This window comes from Colossoma macropomum, unplaced genomic scaffold, assembly GCF_904425465.1.
Source record: "Colossoma macropomum unplaced genomic scaffold, Colossoma_macropomum, whole genome shotgun sequence".
Lineage (NCBI taxonomy): Eukaryota > Metazoa > Chordata > Actinopteri > Characiformes > Serrasalmidae > Colossoma > Colossoma macropomum.
Genome location: NW_023494784.1, coordinates 32,186,589 through 32,206,112, shown reverse-complemented (window position 1 = coordinate 32,206,112; position 19,524 = coordinate 32,186,589). Strand labels below are relative to the sequence as shown.

Here is a 19,524-nt window from a genome sequence, read left to right as displayed (position 1 = left end):
AAATAAATAAATAAAAAACGATGACAGTTTAGGTTCTAAAGCATGCAAGCTACTATCACCTTAACCTTACATCCAGCTCCAAGTTTTGCAACAGAAGGTGAGTGTAACTTGACCTCATCTTCACAAACAAATATTTTCCTTCCTCGGAGGGTGGGCCTTCTCAACAACAGAGGATATATATGAGAGACACCAGGCCTTTGTGATTCAGAAAGACAAGATAAGCTACATGGCACCTAGTAACTGTTGCGATTTCTCTGTTAGCATGAGCTCCATAGCTTTTGCTACAGTGAATATCCCTGTCTCTACTGTCAGCATTTGTATGAACACCTTTTTTGTTTTCTGTATGGTCTTCCCACAGCAAGGAACAGATCAGCTAAAACAACCTCTTAATGTTTTACTCGGATCACTTGTTGGGTACAACACCACTCTCCAAGTCTGTGTTTTTCTTTTTGCTATGGTGGAAAATGACATATTTACAGTGAGTGATTTTTGTTATGCTGTTGTAATAGAATGTATCTGTTTTGCCATGAGGACCAGTGTGACCTCCATCCTTTGGCTGAATGTGTTCTACTACTGCCAGATTGTTCCTTCTCAACATCCTTCCTTTATTTGGTTGAAGAAGAACATCAGAGTGTTCATATACTCTGCTCTGATAATGGACAAATTCTTCTTTATGTTTGAGTTCTCTATAGGCATTGCATATAGTACTATATATAGAGAGTTTGATGAATACAATGCTGAGACGAACTTTAATACAACATACTCACAATGGTATGCCATACATAAAAAAATGGACAGAGTGAATGATTTGTTGCGTGCAGATACATGGATAAGATTCGCCTATTTCTTGCTGTGTCTTTGTGTGATGTCTGCATCAAGCTGTGCAACTGTTCTCTACCTGTGGAGACACATGAAAAGCATGGAAGAGAGTAGCAGCTCTTTCTCTTCTCCTCGTCTCCAGAAACAGATGAGGGTGACCATCACAGGCAGCATACAGGCTTTCTTATACTTCTTCTGCTCAACCTGGATAATAGTAAGAGATATAGTGGTATTTGTATTCTATATAGAATTAGATTTGAATGGTCATTTATTTTGCACTGTTACCTGCTTGTACTCTTTGGGAATAACCATTAACTTGGGTGTGGGCCAGACAGTATTTCGTCAGCGAGCAGTTCATGTCCTACAAATATGTCTTCAGACTCTCAAATCCGTATCTATTTGAATGTGTAATAGAATACAACACTGGTTTAGCAACATATCTAATTTATATTAGTTATCCATATAAAGACTGCATTGAATACAAAACAGAAAATTGTGTATGTGTTTACTTTCACATGTTTGGTTTTATGCTCACATTTTGTTTTTGAGCCATTCAAGACATTTGTGATATCTTTTAAGGTCAACATTTGTATATATTGAAGTGGGAAATTATCTTTTACACCTTTGTTTTAACACCTTATTATCCTAGCTGGCAACCAAATAAAACTCTGGCCAGAGAAAATGGGTTTACTTCTTTGCAATTCTGATAGCAGATACATCTTACAGCACTTCAGATCATTGGCAAATATGAGTTAACTTGCAATAAAAGTGGAATTTGAATCAAACATTTTTTTCTTTGATTTGTGCAGCACATTTGTCAGAATATATTTTTCAGCAGCGCGGTGAGAGAATTCTGTATAATTGCTATTGACGAAACCCAGTTTGTATAACAAACAATACAACCATGAACACCTACCTTGCTATCCTTTTTCTTTAAATTTAGCCAAAGATACTTTTCCATAGAATTTTCCATAGAAACATAGATGGTAATTAGTTCCAAGTAGACATAGCTACAAAGGCACTACATTAACTAGTTAGTTATTGTTATCATTGCCAGATACCAATAGCAAGGCCATAGCTAGTTACCCTCACTATTTCACTGACTGCAAGATACTGTCTATGTGTCAAAACAGTAGCCTAATTTAATTATTCTTACTAAACACATAATGGTTATCCTTTATTCATCATGTAAATACATGAAAACTTCATGTAAATATTGAAAATAAAGTTGAACCTTTTAGACAGCCAAGTAAGTTGTTCAGTGTGCATTTTGTGCATGGTGTATTATGATCATGGCTTTGAAATTCAACCAACCTCTTCATGAGGTATGAAGCAGATTTTGAACCAAGCTAAATGAACATCCCAACACACAAAGATCTTCTTTGTATTGTAGTCTAATGTTTTAGTAGGGCAGCCTCCGTCCCCTAGCAGGGTAGCAGAGTCCAGAGCACACTAGCGATACTTTAAGTGATGTTGCCCTCTCCATGAGCTATACCAATAGTGAAAATTGCAGCAGTGCACTGAAAAATATTAACGTCAGTACAGTGATTGTCTTTGTAATCAAAGTTCCACGGGGAAGGGACACTTAAGTAAGTCAAATGATATAGCCAACAGTGATATAGCCAATTTAAGCATAGCATGTTAAAATGATATGCTCAATTTACTATGCTATAAATTAACTTTTAAGTTTTCTTTTTATTACTATTCCAAAAAATGACTAAATCCATAGTATGGATAACCATGACACAATGTATACACAAAAAGTAATGTAACTACAAATGAGAAGAAATGTAAATTTTCAAAGTACTACTAAACTTAACAATTAAAATCTATGAGCCCTCTGTTCTCCCCTTCAACCCTCAACACCTGCACATCTCCCACCCTTGAAAGCTTCCAGTGACTATTTGGTTGTGTAATTTTCTGTTTGCTAGGTGATAAGAATAAACACTTGCTATTGTTACCCAGTGCTGCCCATCATGGCAAGCAATACAAACTGAGTGTTAGTTCTGTGATTTTTAACACATTAAAAAAATCACATGGCAAAAATACTGTATGTTTTCATGTGATACATAAAGGCAACACTGTAGCTTCACATAAACTACAAACATCCACTGGTTTGAACTGCATTTACACAATAAACCACAACTGTGGTAAACAAAGTTCAAAGAAAAGAGCCAAATGGTCGTCAAAATTTGAGTCAGTTGTGTCAAGTCGCTGGTATTTTGATTTGTCCAGTTAGGTCTGACGTCTTCCAATTCATGACTCAAGTCCAAGTCATGTGACTCGAGTCCAGGCCTCTGAGGCTTGAAGATGCTTCACAATAAGGTAAAATCCCAACTTCCCCAGTCAACAAACATTTATTAAAGTTTTCAAAATTTCCTGGCATCTCACACTTAATTCTCTTTTTTCTTCGATTCAGTTCCTTAACTGGTGGTAATAGAACCATTACCTGCCCATATCTAACCAGCGTTCATATCAACAGCTGAGTTAAGGCTTCTTTTTTCCATCCTTAACTGAAAACAACTATCAATTTCCATTTTCCATTTTGGTTCTGTCCCAAGGTTTTGTTATGAACTTCTATCACCTAAGAATAGCTCAACGAGTTTGCTTTCCAGGTAGTTACTGAATAATAAGCCTTAGTATGTATTTTAAGGGGTTAAAATATCAGTACCTTTGGCACAGAAACCTTCTGAAGCGATTGATACTGACATGCTCTTTGATGCTGGCTCCCCCTAGTGTTCTATAAAGGCACTTAAACTTCATCTGCCAAGTGCAGGGATTTCAGATTGTGACTTGAAAAATATAATTTAATAGACGTGTAGATATTTGAAAGTCCCTGCAGAAAAACTGTGTCTAAGCATTTCTAATGAACTAAATAATCCAAGCTTAGCATGTGTGAACACTCTGGTAACAGCTACCCAATTATTTTTAACCAAATAGAACACAGCATTGTAAGCATTGTAACAAGACATGTACTACTTTCTCAATCAAATGTTCAATTAGATATGTAAAGAGATGTATAGCTCTACTACATAATCTTTGTTATGTATATACTACTTTCCAGAAAATACAATAATACAATATTGTGCAACATTCACCATATGAATGAGTTTTAGTGAAGCAGTAGAAAGAGACAGACCAACTGTCAAAAAAGCATCCAACTGAACAATGGATAGCATAAATATGAAAAAGAATGACAAGGTTGATTTTCAAGACTCATTGTGATCGAAAAGACAAAACTTGAAGTTAACATTGAGAACACTGAGTAATTAACACTGGAAGTAAGGCCACACAATGCCAAGCCAGCAGCAAAGGTGGACTATGGGTGGTGCCAAAGATACGAAAAGAACAAAACACGTAACCTGCCATACCAGAGTTAACCTGCATAAAATACAGCAGGTGGCACTTGCCTTTTACCTGATGTGTCTATACAAAGTGATACTACCATGATAAATGTAATGGCACTCCCCAGCCACTTTATCCACACATCACACTGGAAGGAAGGAGAGAGAGAGAGAGAGAGAGAGAGAGAGAGAGACAACAAAGTGATCACCAAACCGCCAGCAAACTAATAGCCTCACAGGCACACACAAAGGCCTACCCTCCCCTATCCAGTTGATTGGAGGACGAGAGTACAGCAGCTGAATTCCAATTGAAGGAAGAGTACACCTGCTGAACGCCAACAACGCAGCCACTGGTTAGATTGCATCGGTTAGGCACATCAGGTAGAGGGGAACTGAACAAAACAAACAACAACAAAAAATGGGGGAGAAAAAAAGAAACAAACAAACAAAAAAAAAAAGAAAAAACATACATGCCGCTCTAGCATGTAACAATGAAGCTTTGTTGTCTTGCAGAGAGTACAATTTTTGTGTGAGTAAAAAGAGCATTTACTAATGCTTATGCTTATCTTCTTCCTGTGTGTGGATAATAGGTAAACGTTATTTCTTTGAAACAGAATCAAAACACAACGGGTTAAGAAATTCATAAGAGACTGCAGAATCATAATTAAAAGTCAAACACGTATGTTTCCTTATTTTTATTGTATTCCACATTGTAGAGTAACTGTGAAGGTGAACAGTGAATATCTATGTGCTGAATATGGTAGGTTTAGAAATTTTGAATGGCTTGTGTGTTTTGTTGTCCCTGGAGCTTCATCAGAGTTGTTGTTTCATTTCTTCAGGAGTAGGAATAGAACATTTACTTTCCCATGTCTAACTGGTGTTCAAATAAACAGCAGAGTTAATATTTTTTCCATCCTTAATCCTCAAAAATATTCTTCGGAAAACTACAATGTTTAAATGGTTGTGATCAGTAAAGCTACAGTAATAGACTTTGGGAACAGCACCACTCAATTGAGCACACTTGATACTAACCTAGTTTTGTGGCTGGCTCCCCCTAGTGTTGCCTTTATGGATTAGTTCACTTTAATTGATGCAATATTCTAGCAAGTTCTTTCAAGATACCGAGACGGTATGCTAGATGCAGGTATGCTAGATGCAGGATTTCAGACTGTGACTTGAAAAAAAAAATCATTTATATGGATATGAAGATATCTGATTGTATTTATGTATGTATATTTGGTAGTATAAACATGATACATGTTATGCACTAGAACGAAAAAGTCTTTATAAATCCAATTAAGACTGTTCAGGTGGTTGGTACAACCATATATCCAGGAAAAAATGTTCCCCTTCTGATGTTTTATTATTTGTAATATTTATTACAGTAGGAATGTTCCTGCAGTCATTGGATGTTGTTCAGGTCAACAACATCCAATATAACATGCTATAGTCCTATTAATGGCTCCCTCTCAGTGGAGAATTCCTCACACTAATTGTAGGAAGTAGTAAATACACATATAATGAAAATTCAGTAAACAATCAGCAACATTGTCAATTCATACAGAATATACATTAAAGGTAAAATCCAGGGACATAGAAGAGGACAGCTTAGAAACAACATAAACATGGATTCAAAAGGCAAATTCTTCATTCAGTCTATAGGGAATAAAGTTTTGGGAGAATACATTCAATGTGTATCTTTTTGTTAATCTCCACATATATCCACTTTCTGTAGCAAAATATGCAAATATATTTGCATTATATACTGACCATTTAAAATGAGCAGCTACAGCATTTTTCTGATCTCACTTCTTAACTGTCTCTACTGAAATTAAGCTTACATACGTCAAAGCAAACTGACATTTTTAAGCAGCAATGAACAAGTATTCAAAATACTAATGTAAAGTATCAAAAATAAAAGCAGATAGAGAGAAATGATCCTTTTTTAACTTTCACTTACACAACGTTTATACTGAAAGTAGTTTTACTTCGTATATCAGTCAAACTATGGTTGTATGTTGCATTAATCCTTGAAATGTGTCTTAAGACTAATTAAATACAATAGTATAAATAAAAGTGTAATATAAATACAAATTAGAGCTATAAAGTGGGTGCAGTAATTTGAATGGTAGAAGCCCAATTGTTCTGACTGTAATAATTCTATATGTGTTAGTTTGTAGTTTTGGTGTCTTTATTATTGTTTAAACAGAAAAAATAAAGAAAACTTGTTTGTTCATGTTTCTTGAAAACATAAACAACCCTCCCTTTCTTATCTCCCTTCCTCCATTCAGCCTCTCCATTCCTTTCTTTCACAGTACTTTCTCCCCTTCTTTCTTCCCCCATTCTCTTTCTTTCATGTCTATTTCCATTTATTCCCTCCTCTCTCCTTCCTTCTTGCCTTTCTCTACTTCTTTCCTGAATGTTCTTCTTTTTCACCACTTCTTCCTTCAATTCTGCCTCCATACTTCCATTTCTTCTGCCTTCCATCTTTCTTCTAATATTAGCTAGCTAGTAAAAAATGCAGAGATTAAGCATTAGCTAGTTTGGCTAAGTAATTAACAGGGTTTGGTCTATTTTTGAGCCATATTAGCAAAACTGGCTATGTAGCTAAACAAGATATGGTATAATTCATACAATATCTTTTTTTCTGGTGTTGTACTTTTTAATTTGATTTTAAAGTACTTTTTTAACTTATGGGTGCACCCGTAGTGACCAGCTTGTAGTAGGCCGCTCTCTTAGCCATAAGCTCCTCATGTGTCCCTTTCTCTATGACAACGCCCTGTGACATCACTGCAATAATATCAGCAGTCTGAATGGTGGAGAGTCTGTGGGCAATGACGATGCAGGTGCGACCTTGCCGAGCTTCATCCAGTGCTGCCTGAACCGTCTGCACATGCAGAAAGAAAAAAGGAGCCAAACAGACAGTTTTAACAATTTAACAATATAAGAAAGATGTGTGGAAAAACAAGAGTGACCTGAACACAAGAGAACTGTGACTTGGAAGTGCACATGAAACTAAAATGAATTAGTCTAGTATAAGCCAGACTACTTTAAAATACTTTGAACTTTTGTATACACTATAACATCATGTGGCACTCCTTTATGTCCAAGCAGTCAGTCCTCCCCCTGTTTCCTTCCTCACCTAAAGCTGTCTTCATTGGTAATCTCATTAGTAAGACATTAGTAAGACCATATGATCTGCCTCCTTAACACCTACTGATGGTCTCACTTTTATTGGTCTCACTTAGCAAAAGCTCCAGATTTACAAACGCAGCAACATCCACTAAGCAATGATCTCATCAGACGTTAACAATCACAGGGCAGTTTCTGCACAGAGCCCTGACCTCAACTGCTTTGAACACCTTTGGGATGAATTGGAATGTCAATCGCAAACCTACTTCTCATCCAACATCAGTGTCTAACCTCACAAATGCTCTTTTGACTCAATGGGCACAAATTCCCACAGACACACTCCAAAATCTTGTGGAAAGCCTTCCCCGAAGAGTGGATGCTTTTACAGCCATAAAGGGGAGCCAACTTCAAATTAATGCCTATGGTTTTGGAATAATATGTCCAACAAGCTTATACAGGTGTGATGGTCAAGTGTCCACATACTTATGGCCATGTAGTGTCCCATATATAATCTTAAAACCATGGGTGTACTCTGTTGTATTTTATTGTAAGTTCTTTTCTTGTTTGTTTTAGAGAAGCACTTTACAGCACATACAACATGTGACATACCTTCTCGCTTTCTGTGTCCAGGGCAGAGGTAGCCTCGTCCAGCAGCAAGATTTTGGGGTTTCTGACGATGGCGCGAGCAATGGCTATACGCTGCTTCTGCCCTCTTGAGAGCTGAGAACCTTGAGCTCCAACTTGAGTTTCGTATTTCTGTGAGCCAACCACAGTGAGGACAATAGGCTGTTGGTTTGTTCACTACAATAGCATTACATTTTTTAATGGTCAGATCTGTTCTGATTTGTCATAACTTTTTTACTCTGCAAGCAAGACTCCAAGAATATTTTCCAGGCTATCCATTACATGAAATTAGTATAATTTGTGTAATTAGTGATGTTTTTCTGGCTTTACGTATTATCCATTAGCAAAAGTTGAAGTTTGCATTCGGGTCTTAGCTGTACTATAATAAACTTATTATTATTGTACTCACATCAGGCAAAGCCATCACAAAATCATGCAGATAAGCCTTCTTAGAAGCCTCTACAACCTCCTCCATGCTGACAGAGCGCAAGTTATCACCATACTGGATGTTTTCTGCTATAGTGCAGTCAAAAAGCACAGGCTCCTGAGATACAATTCCAATCTGAGACCTCAGGAATGGTACATTAACACCATGGGACGGGTGTCCATCTATCAACTGGAGTCAAGGAAAGGCATATGATCAGAATTTAAACTTTCAGTTATGTTGTTTTCAATTTTAAATTTTAAAAAATGCTGAAAAATGCTCTTATAACCTTCTCTACACACTTACAGTAATTTGTATGTATTTCAGTCTTGATGAGCTAAAGCAATAATACTTTGGTTTCTCACCACTTGGCCTTCATCTGGGTCATAGAATCTCTCCAGGAGCTGAACACTCGTGCTCTTGCCGCATCCGCTACTGCCCACAAATGCAAGTGTCTGTCCGGGGCTCACTGACACCTCTAGTCCCCTCAACACTTGGATGTCTGGTCGGCTTGGGTACGTGAACCTGCAGTTCTTGAACTCAACCCTACCTTTAAAGTCGGCCTGTAAGACAAAAGCAGTGGAACTTATTTAATAAAATGCTTAAAAATGCAGGTGATCTCACTGGACAAAAAATAAATGTTCAAAGTCTTCCTTCATATTGGTCAGAGAACGTATTACACTACATCATAACAAATGATTGTGAAGAAACATAATAACTTGAAAAATAAAACTTCAAGGGCCATTTTAAGGCACAACTTCTAAAGCTGCATAAAACAGAATATTTGTAGAACAGCACATGATAATAATTCATTTTAACAGACAAAAAAGGTATCACTTGAAAGCATGAACTGGATCCATATATCCAGATAGAGTAAACTAAAATTTAAAGTCAGCATGTAATGCACAAATGCATACAATGTTTGAGTCATTATCAGTCATGATCAGTTTCAGTTTCAGCTTTGGACATTTTTGAGTGCTGCCACGATCTACAAACCTTTTTTCCAAAAATGTATATTCTAGTTTTCAGAATAGGAAACTTTTTGGGGATCATATGTAGAAAATCTTACAAAAAAGCGAGGTGAAGTTGAAGGCGATAAATGACCTTCAACTTTTTTTTTTTTAACTTGACCCCTCTTCCTTTAGAACCAGTGCCAGGAGGCCAGCCTTGCACCTGTATCATTGATCTTTATTTTTTTGTTGTGCGCACAATTTACAGATGGCAAGCTGACCCACTCAACATAGAAAATTACCATGTTTATATAGGCTGGCTCAGGCACATTGCTGCCTGGACCATTGCCAAATTAGGCACAACAGCAACTTCTGTTCTTAATCTATACATAGACAGCCAGGAATAAATGTTCACAATGTCCTCCTATTGTCCTCCCAGGTACAGCTCACATAAAACATACACAGATCACATACATACAATAACACATAATACTGAACATATTACACATAAAACATATAATACAGCAGACCCTTCACACTTGTCTTGACTAATTTTAATCAGCTAACCTTTTATTTTACCAGACAGGTCAAGGAGCTTAGTTTTCTTACCCATCTTTGTCCCTCTGCCTGATTAATGCTGATTCTGGGGACTCTGTCCAGCAGTTTGAAGAACTGGGCAGCAGCAATTTTGGCTTTGGCATAGTCTGGTGTAAAAGATGAAGCTCTTCCAAGAGCTGTGCCACTGATTACAATGGCAGAGATCACTCTAAAGGATTAAATAGACATAGAATTAATTATGAAAAAAACAAAAATATGTAATTTAAACCTTATAATAATTCATTTTAGCATACATCATATGTGTTCATGTTTGCAATAACCACTTACATGACTTACATGAACAAGTTTATGCATAGGTACATCAAACAATTTAGAACTTCTATTATAAATGCTTGGTTGTTTACATGAAGAGAAAGAGTAACAGATACAGTATATAGCATTAATGTGTTTCATAACTTACCTAAAAACAACCACATAGTGAAGTCCCTCATAATTAACCAGATAGCCCCCATATCTAAAAGAGGCTGCATATGCCATGAAGATAACACACCGGGCGAAGGCAAAGCAGATGGCATATACATAAGCCTTCTTCTTGGCTGCTTTGTAGGGGGGCTCCAACTGCTGCTCATATAGACCCACAAAGTGCTTCTCTTTAGCCAAACCTGCAATAGTCCTGATGTTGGCCATAGCTTCACTAGACACCTGTAGGAACAGGTCTAGAACCATTAAACCATCTAGAACTATAATATGAAGGCTCGTGTGTAAACGACAAAATCAGGGACAGGCTGAGGATGGGTTAGACTCATACAAGTTTAGAGCTAGCATAATTTATCCTGGAAACATATCCATGTGGACTGGCTCAAATAGCTTAGAAAGAAGAGATGTGTTTTCTAAAGAAGAGATTATGTGTATGAAAAAAGAGAAGTAACAGGTAAAGCTATTTCACCTGCCCTGCTGCCTCCATTGCTTTCTTGTCCTCATTAGCAAACCCAGTCAGCATTTTAGCCTGGAAGACCCCAGAAAGGCCAATCAGGGGGAGGAAGCAGGTCACTACCAGACTCAGTTTCCAGCTGAAGTAGTACGCAATGATGAACGATGCTCCAATGTTGGTCAGTGAGTTAACAATCATGCCGATCTGAGAGCCGGTAGCCTGAAGCATACAAGGTATTTATTTTCAAGCAAATCTTCAGTTTTCTCTGCTAAGGATAAAACTGTAGCCCAAAGTGTATTGAAACAGAAAACAGGTTTACTTAATCTAAGCCTTAAGAGGGATTTCCATCAATTGTTCAAAATTTCTCCATAAACCAGTTGTTGATGGGTAAATAAAGTCATTCAGAGTTGTTTAATGTGAAATGCACTGTTCTAGAGATACTTACTGAGAAGTTACTGAGTTATAATTGTTCACAGTGGTGATGACAGGAACCAGATTTTTGAAGTGTTCACAGTCTCTAAAAGTTTACTTTCAGACTTTTAGAACATGAAATGGTTATGAATGTGCTGCTTGATGCCTGAGATATTGTTTTATGATAGTTTTGAGAAAAGGTTTTGGCCTAAAACATATTTAGTTTATTCATGGTGGAGAGGTACATGTAGGGAGTTTTAAGGCAAAATAGTCACCAAAGATGTTTTTTTCCAATTTATCACTATTTTACCATTATCAACATTAACTTTAAACACTCAGGAGAGACAATTCAACTAATTGTTTTGGATGGTAAATAAAATGGCTATATTTGTGTTATAGACACCATGACTACTGGTTCCCATCACCACCACTGTAAAGAAATCCAAGATGTATTTCTTTGGTTAGTATATGGATAACCAAAGATGGTTTCATATATTTGTACATAGCAGAGAGTTTTTGTACATAGGTCCCTCCTGTCTCTATATTTTGTGTATATTTTGTGTTTATTTAATATATTTCAGTTTTAGTATTTTCTTTTGTATTTTTACTTTGTTTTGTCTGCACTGTTTTTAGTATGTATATAATGCTGCCTTGCTGTAGAGTGTTTACCTGAGCCTCACCACAAGCATGAATGTCCTGACATGTTGTTCAAATGACAAATAAACTTGAAACTAAACTTAAAACTTGAGACGGTAAGTTTCTCTGCTATGAAACATTTCCTGTCAAGCCACTCTGAAAGACTTTGCTTACACCTTAAAGATTGAATTACATAGAAATTGTGAAAAATCTGTGGAATTACACTTGAATTTATGCAGATAAATTATTTCCTTTATATTTGACAGCCAGACTTACTCACCCCTTGCACCATGGATGCATCAGTAGCCAGTCTAGTGGTAAGAGCTCCAGGACTGTTTCTAGGATCATCAAACCATCCAATCTCTTGCTTAAGCATGGCCTGGAAACCAACCTTCCTCAGCCTGCGAGTCAGTAGCTCCCCAGACTTAGCAAAAGCATAGCCCTGCAACATATACACTGCTCAGCTGCCATGTAATGAAATAAACATTAGACAGTCCAACTACAAGCTGACATCTTATCATGTTCATGTCCTAGGATTTTACAGTTCCTCATGACACATAATAAATAGGAGACATACATACACTGCTGTATATCTCTGTTGAGAAATTTGCTGTTAAAAAATATACAGCTGAAATGTAGGGACATGTAAAATCTTACTTGTAAGAACTGTGAGAAGAAGCTCATACATCCCACAATGACAAACAGAATGCAGATTCCATTAATCTGTTGTCTCTGCTCATCCAGGTCTCTGATAGCAAATGTCTACAGAACAGAGAGACAGTATTATCTTCATATCACATGTGGTAACGGTTATATTCTACTACAACTGGAAATTCTCTTGGTACTTTAAAACGTCTCTCACCCCCAGAATTTGGCTGAACAAGAGGGCATAGATGGGATTAACAGATCCATTCACAGCTGCTCCTAAAGAGCCCAAGAACATGTATGGCCACTCAGGTCGGTTGTATTTCAGAATTCGAGCCACAGGTGCTGATTCAGTTGACTCCTATGAATGATCATCAAATTTCTTAAAGAAAATTAAATGATAAAGCAATCTGAGTGAAAGAGTGGAGCGTCTAAATTATACAGATGAAATGTTTTGTTTAACTGACCAAAATCTGCTCCACCAATGGAAAATATTACCTTTTTATCCTCAGTTGTCTCTACTTTGAAACTGTCAGTTCTCAGTCTCAGTTCTCCAGAGAAGGCATCAATGAGACTGCTTGACATTTGAGACTGTGTCCTCATTCGCAAAGAATTTCTGTTAAGCATTAATCTCATTTTCATAACTCCAGGTGAGATAAAGATATTTATTTCCACTTAAAATTCTGAAAAATAGTCATATTCTTTTGTTGTGTACTTTACCTTAAACTAGACTGATAGCTTCCCCTGCTGAAACTTCTTGTTTTCTCAAATCCATCATCTTCAAGAATGGCAGCATCGGATGCTGGTTTTTTAGAAAGACACACAATCAAAGAGACTTGTTACAAAAAGACTTGTCAAACAATGTATCACAAATTAGGCATCAGATTTAGAATCTACCCACTGTTGCTTGTTTTCTGATTGGACACATAATTTCCTTGGTTCTGGAGTGTGACAAGAGTGAAGTAGACTCCTTTCCTGTCCAACAGTTCACTGTGTGAGCCCCTCTCCACAGCACAGCCATGCTCAAAGCCCACAATCACGTCAGCGTTACGGATCGTAGACAGACGATGAGCAATAGTGATAGTGGTTCTTCCTATGCGAGCCTGACGAAAAAAAAATATCACTTGGCGCCAAATGTGCAAACATACCACAGAAAATTATGGTGGAAACAGTAGATGCTCATATTTTTCTAATGTAACTGCTCAAGTCTGAAAATGAAAGATGAAAACAATAGTACATTTACATTTACTATCAATTAAATAAGGTGCAGCCAGTTGGTCTCACCTTGTCAAGAGCCTCCTGAACAACAGCTTCACTCTCATTGTCCAGGGCTGATGTGGCCATGTCTAGCAGTAGGATTTTGGGGTTTCTGACCAGAGCTCGAGCGATTGCAATCCTTTGTTTCTGCCCACCACTCATCTGTCCCCCACCTTCTCCAACTAGTGTATCAAATTTCTGCACCAACCAATCAGCATATTATGAAAAATCATGCATTCTGTTCTCAACTTCAGTCACAGGAACAATCTCTATCTTATATAAACAAAAATAGTAACATTATATTATATAAACCTTAAATAGCAATTGTATACTCTGTCAAGGGAACTAAGTGAGGTTTTGATTCAGTAACTGTTGTTTTATGCACTACTACCTTTTTACCACTGTAACTAATTCAGCCAAAACGTTTAAAGGGACCATATCCTCCATGTTTCTTGCTTGTATGCAATAATGTAAAATAATGAATTCAAAATCATGTGTGAACCATAACCTGTCCAGGGTGTATCCTGCCTTCCGCCCAATGACAGCTAGGATAGGCTCCAGCAACCCACCGCGACCCAGAAGGATAAGCGGTTTAGATGTGTGTGTGTGTGTGTGTGTGTGTGTGTGTGTGAGTGAGTGTGTGTGTGTGTGTGTGTGAACCATATGGACTGAGGAGTCAACGGTACATTTTGGAACTTTAAAAATGTTTACATACTGCTTTGAACTCTTTTCAGGTAAGTGGGGAAAATTAGATTTACCATGATACAGGCCCTTCAGACAAAAGTTAAAAACATCCAATCAGAGAAGATATAAGGCATATGCCTTCAGAATAGTCCCGACTTTCCAATCGCTAACTAAGAAATCAACAAGTGATCACATCACCACTTTGTAGATTAGATAACATGCTATTAATTTAGATACCATTCAGCAAGATAAGGTACTGGTTAATTACCTGTGGCAAGTCCATGATAAAGTTGTAAGCATTGGCATCTTTGGAAGCCTGTATGATCTCCTCCATGGTGACTCCTGGTCTGCCAAAGCGAATGTTCTCTGAGATAGTGGTGGCAAAGAGAACAGGCTCTTGCTCTACGATGCCTATCAGTGACCGCAGCCACTGGATATTCAGGCTCCTAATGTCATGGCCATCCAGGGTGATCTATGAGTAATGATAGCTTAGCCTATGTCATGCTAAGTAGAGTTAGCCCATATGGATGCATATAGTAAACAGGTATATTGTGGTGTGGCTTACCATTCCATGTTTGGGATCATAAAATCTCTGAATGAGTTGAACTGCTGTACTTTTGCCAGATCCACTAGGTCCAACAAATGCTGTTGTCTCCCCAGCTTTAACCACCACATTTAAATCATCTAAAATCTACAACCAAAGAAAAAATATATAAATAAATATAAAAAATAACTTTATAATACACAATTCGCATCAAATAAGCAAACAAGAAGGTTTTTTTTTATCAAAACAAAGGAATCTAACCTTCACTTCAGGTCTGGAGGGATAGTTGAACTCAACACCATGGAATTCAATGTCACCTTTCACTCTCTCTAATTTGTGCCCATCCTCTGAGAAACAATCAATCTCTGGCATCTGTGTGAGCACAAAGGTTGGCAGTGATTAATTCTTCCTTCACCAGAAGAGAGTGAGGTTTATTGATTTTGTGACACTGTTAGTGAACTGTTTGCACCACTGTGAGACTTACTCTGTCAATGGTGTCAAAGATGCTCTTGGCTGCAGCACGTCCAGAAGCAAAGGCCTCTAGACATGGGGACGCCTGACCCAGATTCATGGCTCCCATAAGTACTCCAAAGAACACCTGGGATTAAACAACAGCCAAACACATCTGCTTACTGTGCTTTTAAATGCAAATGATAAAATACTCAATGTTGAACTCTTACAGTGTTCATTTGAGTCCAGATGGACTTTACACTGTAGAAAAAAAACATATTTAACTCTGGGAATTTTACTGTGGTGATGGTTGGTTCAATGTATGAAGAACTTGTAGAGCTCTTAATTCGGTATCATTACCAGATGTAAAACTTCAGTAGTAAATTAAGTAAATGGACCAATATGTGCTTCTGTTAGAATGGCTTGTACCTGGATGAGGGTTCCAGGTGTGAGCTCCTTCGTCTCAATGACAAGCTTGGAGCCATACCAAAATGCTAGGGCATAACAGAAGAAGATGATGCACCACAGGTAACCCTGAAATATGCCAATGATTACCCCTTTCTTCACCCCCCAAGTCTGAGCCTCTTCAAGGTTCCTGTCATATCTGGAGACAACAAAAATACCTTCTTCATACAACCGTTTGATACATCTAAGACAGGCAAAGACAGAAACAGACATTAGATAGTACCTGTCAGTCTCTTTATCCTCTCCTCCAAATGCTGCAACTGTTCTGATGGAGGAAAGAACTTCATCAGCTATGGCTCCAGCTTTAGCGTAGGCCTGCAGCTCACGGCCTGTCAGCCTCGCAACCGCCTGCAAATACACAGCAGCATACATTACAACTTAAAACTATAAAGCCTGACTTAAAGTCTTTTTTGCTCTTGTTGTTAATGTTACAGTGATACTGAGCAACTGTTGCATTGTTCTGAATGAATAAACACTGACCATGGCCATTAGTCCCGCAGCCAGTCCAATCAGGGGGCTCACTGCAATTACAACCAGTGTAAGTTTCCATCCTCCAACAAAGCCCACCAGAAAGCCAAAGATGAATGTTGAGAACCTTTCAATGAAGATGGCTACCTGGTCTGCTATTGCACTGTTGATTTTATTAATGTCACTGTTTACATAAAGAGAAAAATACACAATTACAAATATATATATATAAAAAGACAATGACACTTATATGACATAAAGAAAGGCAAAGCAACAAAGCTTGTAAATGTAGATTTTAGCTGTTATATTTCATTTATTTATTAAAAAAAGGTTATTTGAATGTTACTCAGATATCCTTGTGTTCAGTTCCCCAACAGACGTGCAATCAAACCAGCCAATCTCCATGCACATGATTTTCCTGAAGTATTTTTTTCTGATTCTTTGTGTTTGCCTTGCAGCTGCAGAAACCCAGAAGTAAATCTGAAATAAAAGAGAGGGCATGCTGACTGTTTAAACACAAGCATTATTGAAAAGTCATTGTCATTGTTTATCATAATTGCATGATAAAGATTGTCAGATACAATACAGTGTTTTTACCTGAAAGTAGCTAACAATTAGCACTCCCAGTCCAATGCCAATATAGTAATAAGCAAACATGGTCATTTGTGCCTCAATATCCACCCTGTGCATGAAAAAAAAGTAGTAAGAGAAAAATAATTTGCAATATTGTAGGCCCTGTGACCAACATGTGTCATATGGTACAAACAAAAACCCCATCCAAATCCCATACAAATCAAAATCTAGTCAGTTCTACAGCACTCACCCACAGCTTACAGTGTTATTATCTTCCTGCTCCACCACAGACCCATTAGTCCAAGTCACAGTGTTATTGATGCAGGTTTTGTTGGGATCAGCCAGTTCCTGGATCTCCAGCTCGTAAGCCACAAAGGTGTTGGTCATCATGCTATAGACAAGCAGCATGAGAGGGGAGGCAGCCCCATGGATGAGCGCACACAAGCCCCCGACCACCATCATCACAATGTCTACCCATGTAGCAAAGCGGAACAGTTGAAAAAATCCAACTCCCAGATTCTTTTCTTTGTTTTTGTCCTTCTTATTCCTTGAAATGTGAAGATAAAGTTACATTATTAACTACTTATAACCATTATTATTGTTCTTATTATTCCTCTTTTATTGTATTTAAATTGAAGTATTTTTTTATTATAAAGATCCAGTACTCACCTTTTTTCAGTGGCTGTGGTATAAAATATTAAAAAGGTTAGTTGCACTATCGCATTCTTTTAAATAGAGAGATAACAAAAGACTCTCTTATCACATTTCAACATAAAAAGCTACAGGCCTTACCTTCATCACCTTCACTTGCTTTCACACTTTGGTGATCTGTGCTCTGATGAGCTTCCTTCATGTTCAGTAAAATCCTTGGTTCAGTAACCCTACTGGGACTAACACCAACATCAAATTAGATTTTGCATATACATGTTAGAGATGTAAACATTTGTTTTCTTATTTATGTTATGAAAATACACAACTACACCAAAACACCATCCAACACCATCCACCTCTCATCTCTACCTGAAGTTTTATGTCCAGACTTTGACTATATGGTGGTGTGCCAAATGTACTTCACATACTATTTTCTGTATCAGAAATATAAGATTTCCAATAATCTTAATGAATTAGATGGATTAAAGATGAATTGATGAAAGATCAATTAATAATTTTTCTTATAAGATAAAACAAGAAAACAGTCTAGTCATGTGTACCTTTGAACCATGGGGAGACAAAGTGCTTGGCAGCAGCAACCATGCAAGTCATTATGTAATCAATAAATGTTTAATACCTATAAATGTATGTCGGTCTAGTCATTTCGGTTATTTTAACCTAAGATTCCTGACCTGCATACCTCACTCCTATCACTTATTAATAACTCAGCCAGTTTTCATTGTTTTCCTTGAAGCTGATGAATAATAATCATTAAGATGTGATAAATGTGTGAAAGGTTAAACATGCCTATAGTAATTAGAATTATGAAGAGTTATTAGACTTTCTGTGGTTATTTTGGATTGTATACTGTGTTAATATCCCCCTAAGCGGTTCTTCAAAGGATTCTTTAGCAAAGGCAACAATTACGTATAGAAGTGTGAATACTTAAACAATCATTTGAATGAATAAATGGTTCTTTGCATGGGTAAATTGATGGAAAACCTGTTGTATATGATTCTTTAAAGAACAGTTTTATATAGAACTAAAAAATGGTCGAAGAACTCTTTTTGCTAAGAGTGCGCCAGGCAGTTTTCTAATAATACCATAACAAGAATAACTTAAAGGGAAAAATGTTTCTATCTGTTTTATGCATTGATTAATTTGGGCTTCATTAATGTGGACTATTTTGTGGACTATAATTTTGGATTATGAGAAAGATAAAATGAATGGAAAAGTATTTACCTGTTTCTGTATATCCTCAGGAGTTTCCAGGCAGGGTCTGTACAGAGTATGGTCACTATCAGTGAGTATAACTCTTCGGTTGGGTTTATGCTATCAGTGTCCAGTCCACGCCTTCATGACTGTCTGCCCCTCTATTAGACTGATAAGACATTACTTCTATCAGGCCTTTGACAAGCCCAAGGTCTTCGGAGGTTCAGAGGTAGACTACGCTTTCTTAGAAGATAAATATAGTGCTGTACAAAATATGTTAATACATATACTGTGCTACCAGTTTTTCTAGGCCTGCCTTCACTCATTGTATATTGAATAAATGGACTTCTAATGGTAGTGTACTAGTTTTGACATACTATTTAGTATAGTACAATGTAGTTTAGGATGCAGCACTGGAGTTCCCAGTATAGGCATGATGCTAACTACAGAGTGATGGCACAATTTCAGGGTGTATTAGACACACCTTGCTCATCTTTGTCCATGTACAGTTTGTGTGAGTCATTGTCTAACTCACTTCCGTCAAGCAGGAGCACACCTGAGCACTTGTTTAATCAGTTGGTCTCCAATTGATTAGTTATATGAGCTGTTCTCCTGCGTGGTTGGAATGAAAACCGGCAGCCAAACCGGACCTTTGTGGATAAGATTGTTGGCCCCTCCTCTAGCTCTTCATCAGAGTTTCTGAGCACAAGGACTATTCTCAACCCATCAGTGACACTCACTGATTT

General features: G+C 37.4%; 2 protein-coding genes across 2 annotated transcripts; one reads left to right on the top strand and one right to left on the bottom strand.

Annotated features, from left to right (window-relative positions):
- Positions 1 to 254: 254 nt before the first annotated feature.
- Positions 255 to 1,222, top strand: LOC118810718 (taste receptor type 2 member 8-like). The gene has a single exon (XM_036574702.1). It carries the CDS (start codon positions 263 to 265, stop codon positions 1,220 to 1,222), a length of 960 nt encoding a protein of 319 aa, XP_036430595.1. The 5' UTR covers positions 255 to 262.
- A 5,087-nt stretch (positions 1,223 to 6,309) lies between these two features.
- abcb11a (ATP-binding cassette, sub-family B (MDR/TAP), member 11a) lies at positions 6,310 to 18,939 on the bottom strand. Its single transcript, XM_036568955.1, has 27 exons — positions 18,809 to 18,939; positions 17,708 to 17,805; positions 17,585 to 17,597; positions 17,166 to 17,462; positions 16,940 to 17,024; positions 16,689 to 16,822; positions 16,355 to 16,526; positions 16,098 to 16,222; positions 15,839 to 16,013; positions 15,444 to 15,557; positions 15,221 to 15,331; positions 14,981 to 15,106; positions 14,684 to 14,887; positions 13,759 to 13,929; positions 13,376 to 13,577; positions 13,195 to 13,276; positions 12,973 to 13,090; positions 12,692 to 12,835; positions 12,487 to 12,591; positions 12,110 to 12,271; positions 10,798 to 11,001; positions 10,312 to 10,553; positions 9,903 to 10,059; positions 8,709 to 8,906; positions 8,329 to 8,535; positions 7,905 to 8,051; positions 6,310 to 7,050 (listed from the first exon to the last, which is right to left on the bottom strand). Exons 2-27 carry the CDS (start codon positions 17,766 to 17,768, stop codon positions 6,850 to 6,852), a joined length of 3,957 nt encoding a protein of 1,318 aa, XP_036424848.1. The 5' UTR covers positions 17,769 to 17,805; positions 18,809 to 18,939; the 3' UTR covers positions 6,310 to 6,849.
- Between the last annotated feature and the right edge of the window lie 585 nt (positions 18,940 to 19,524).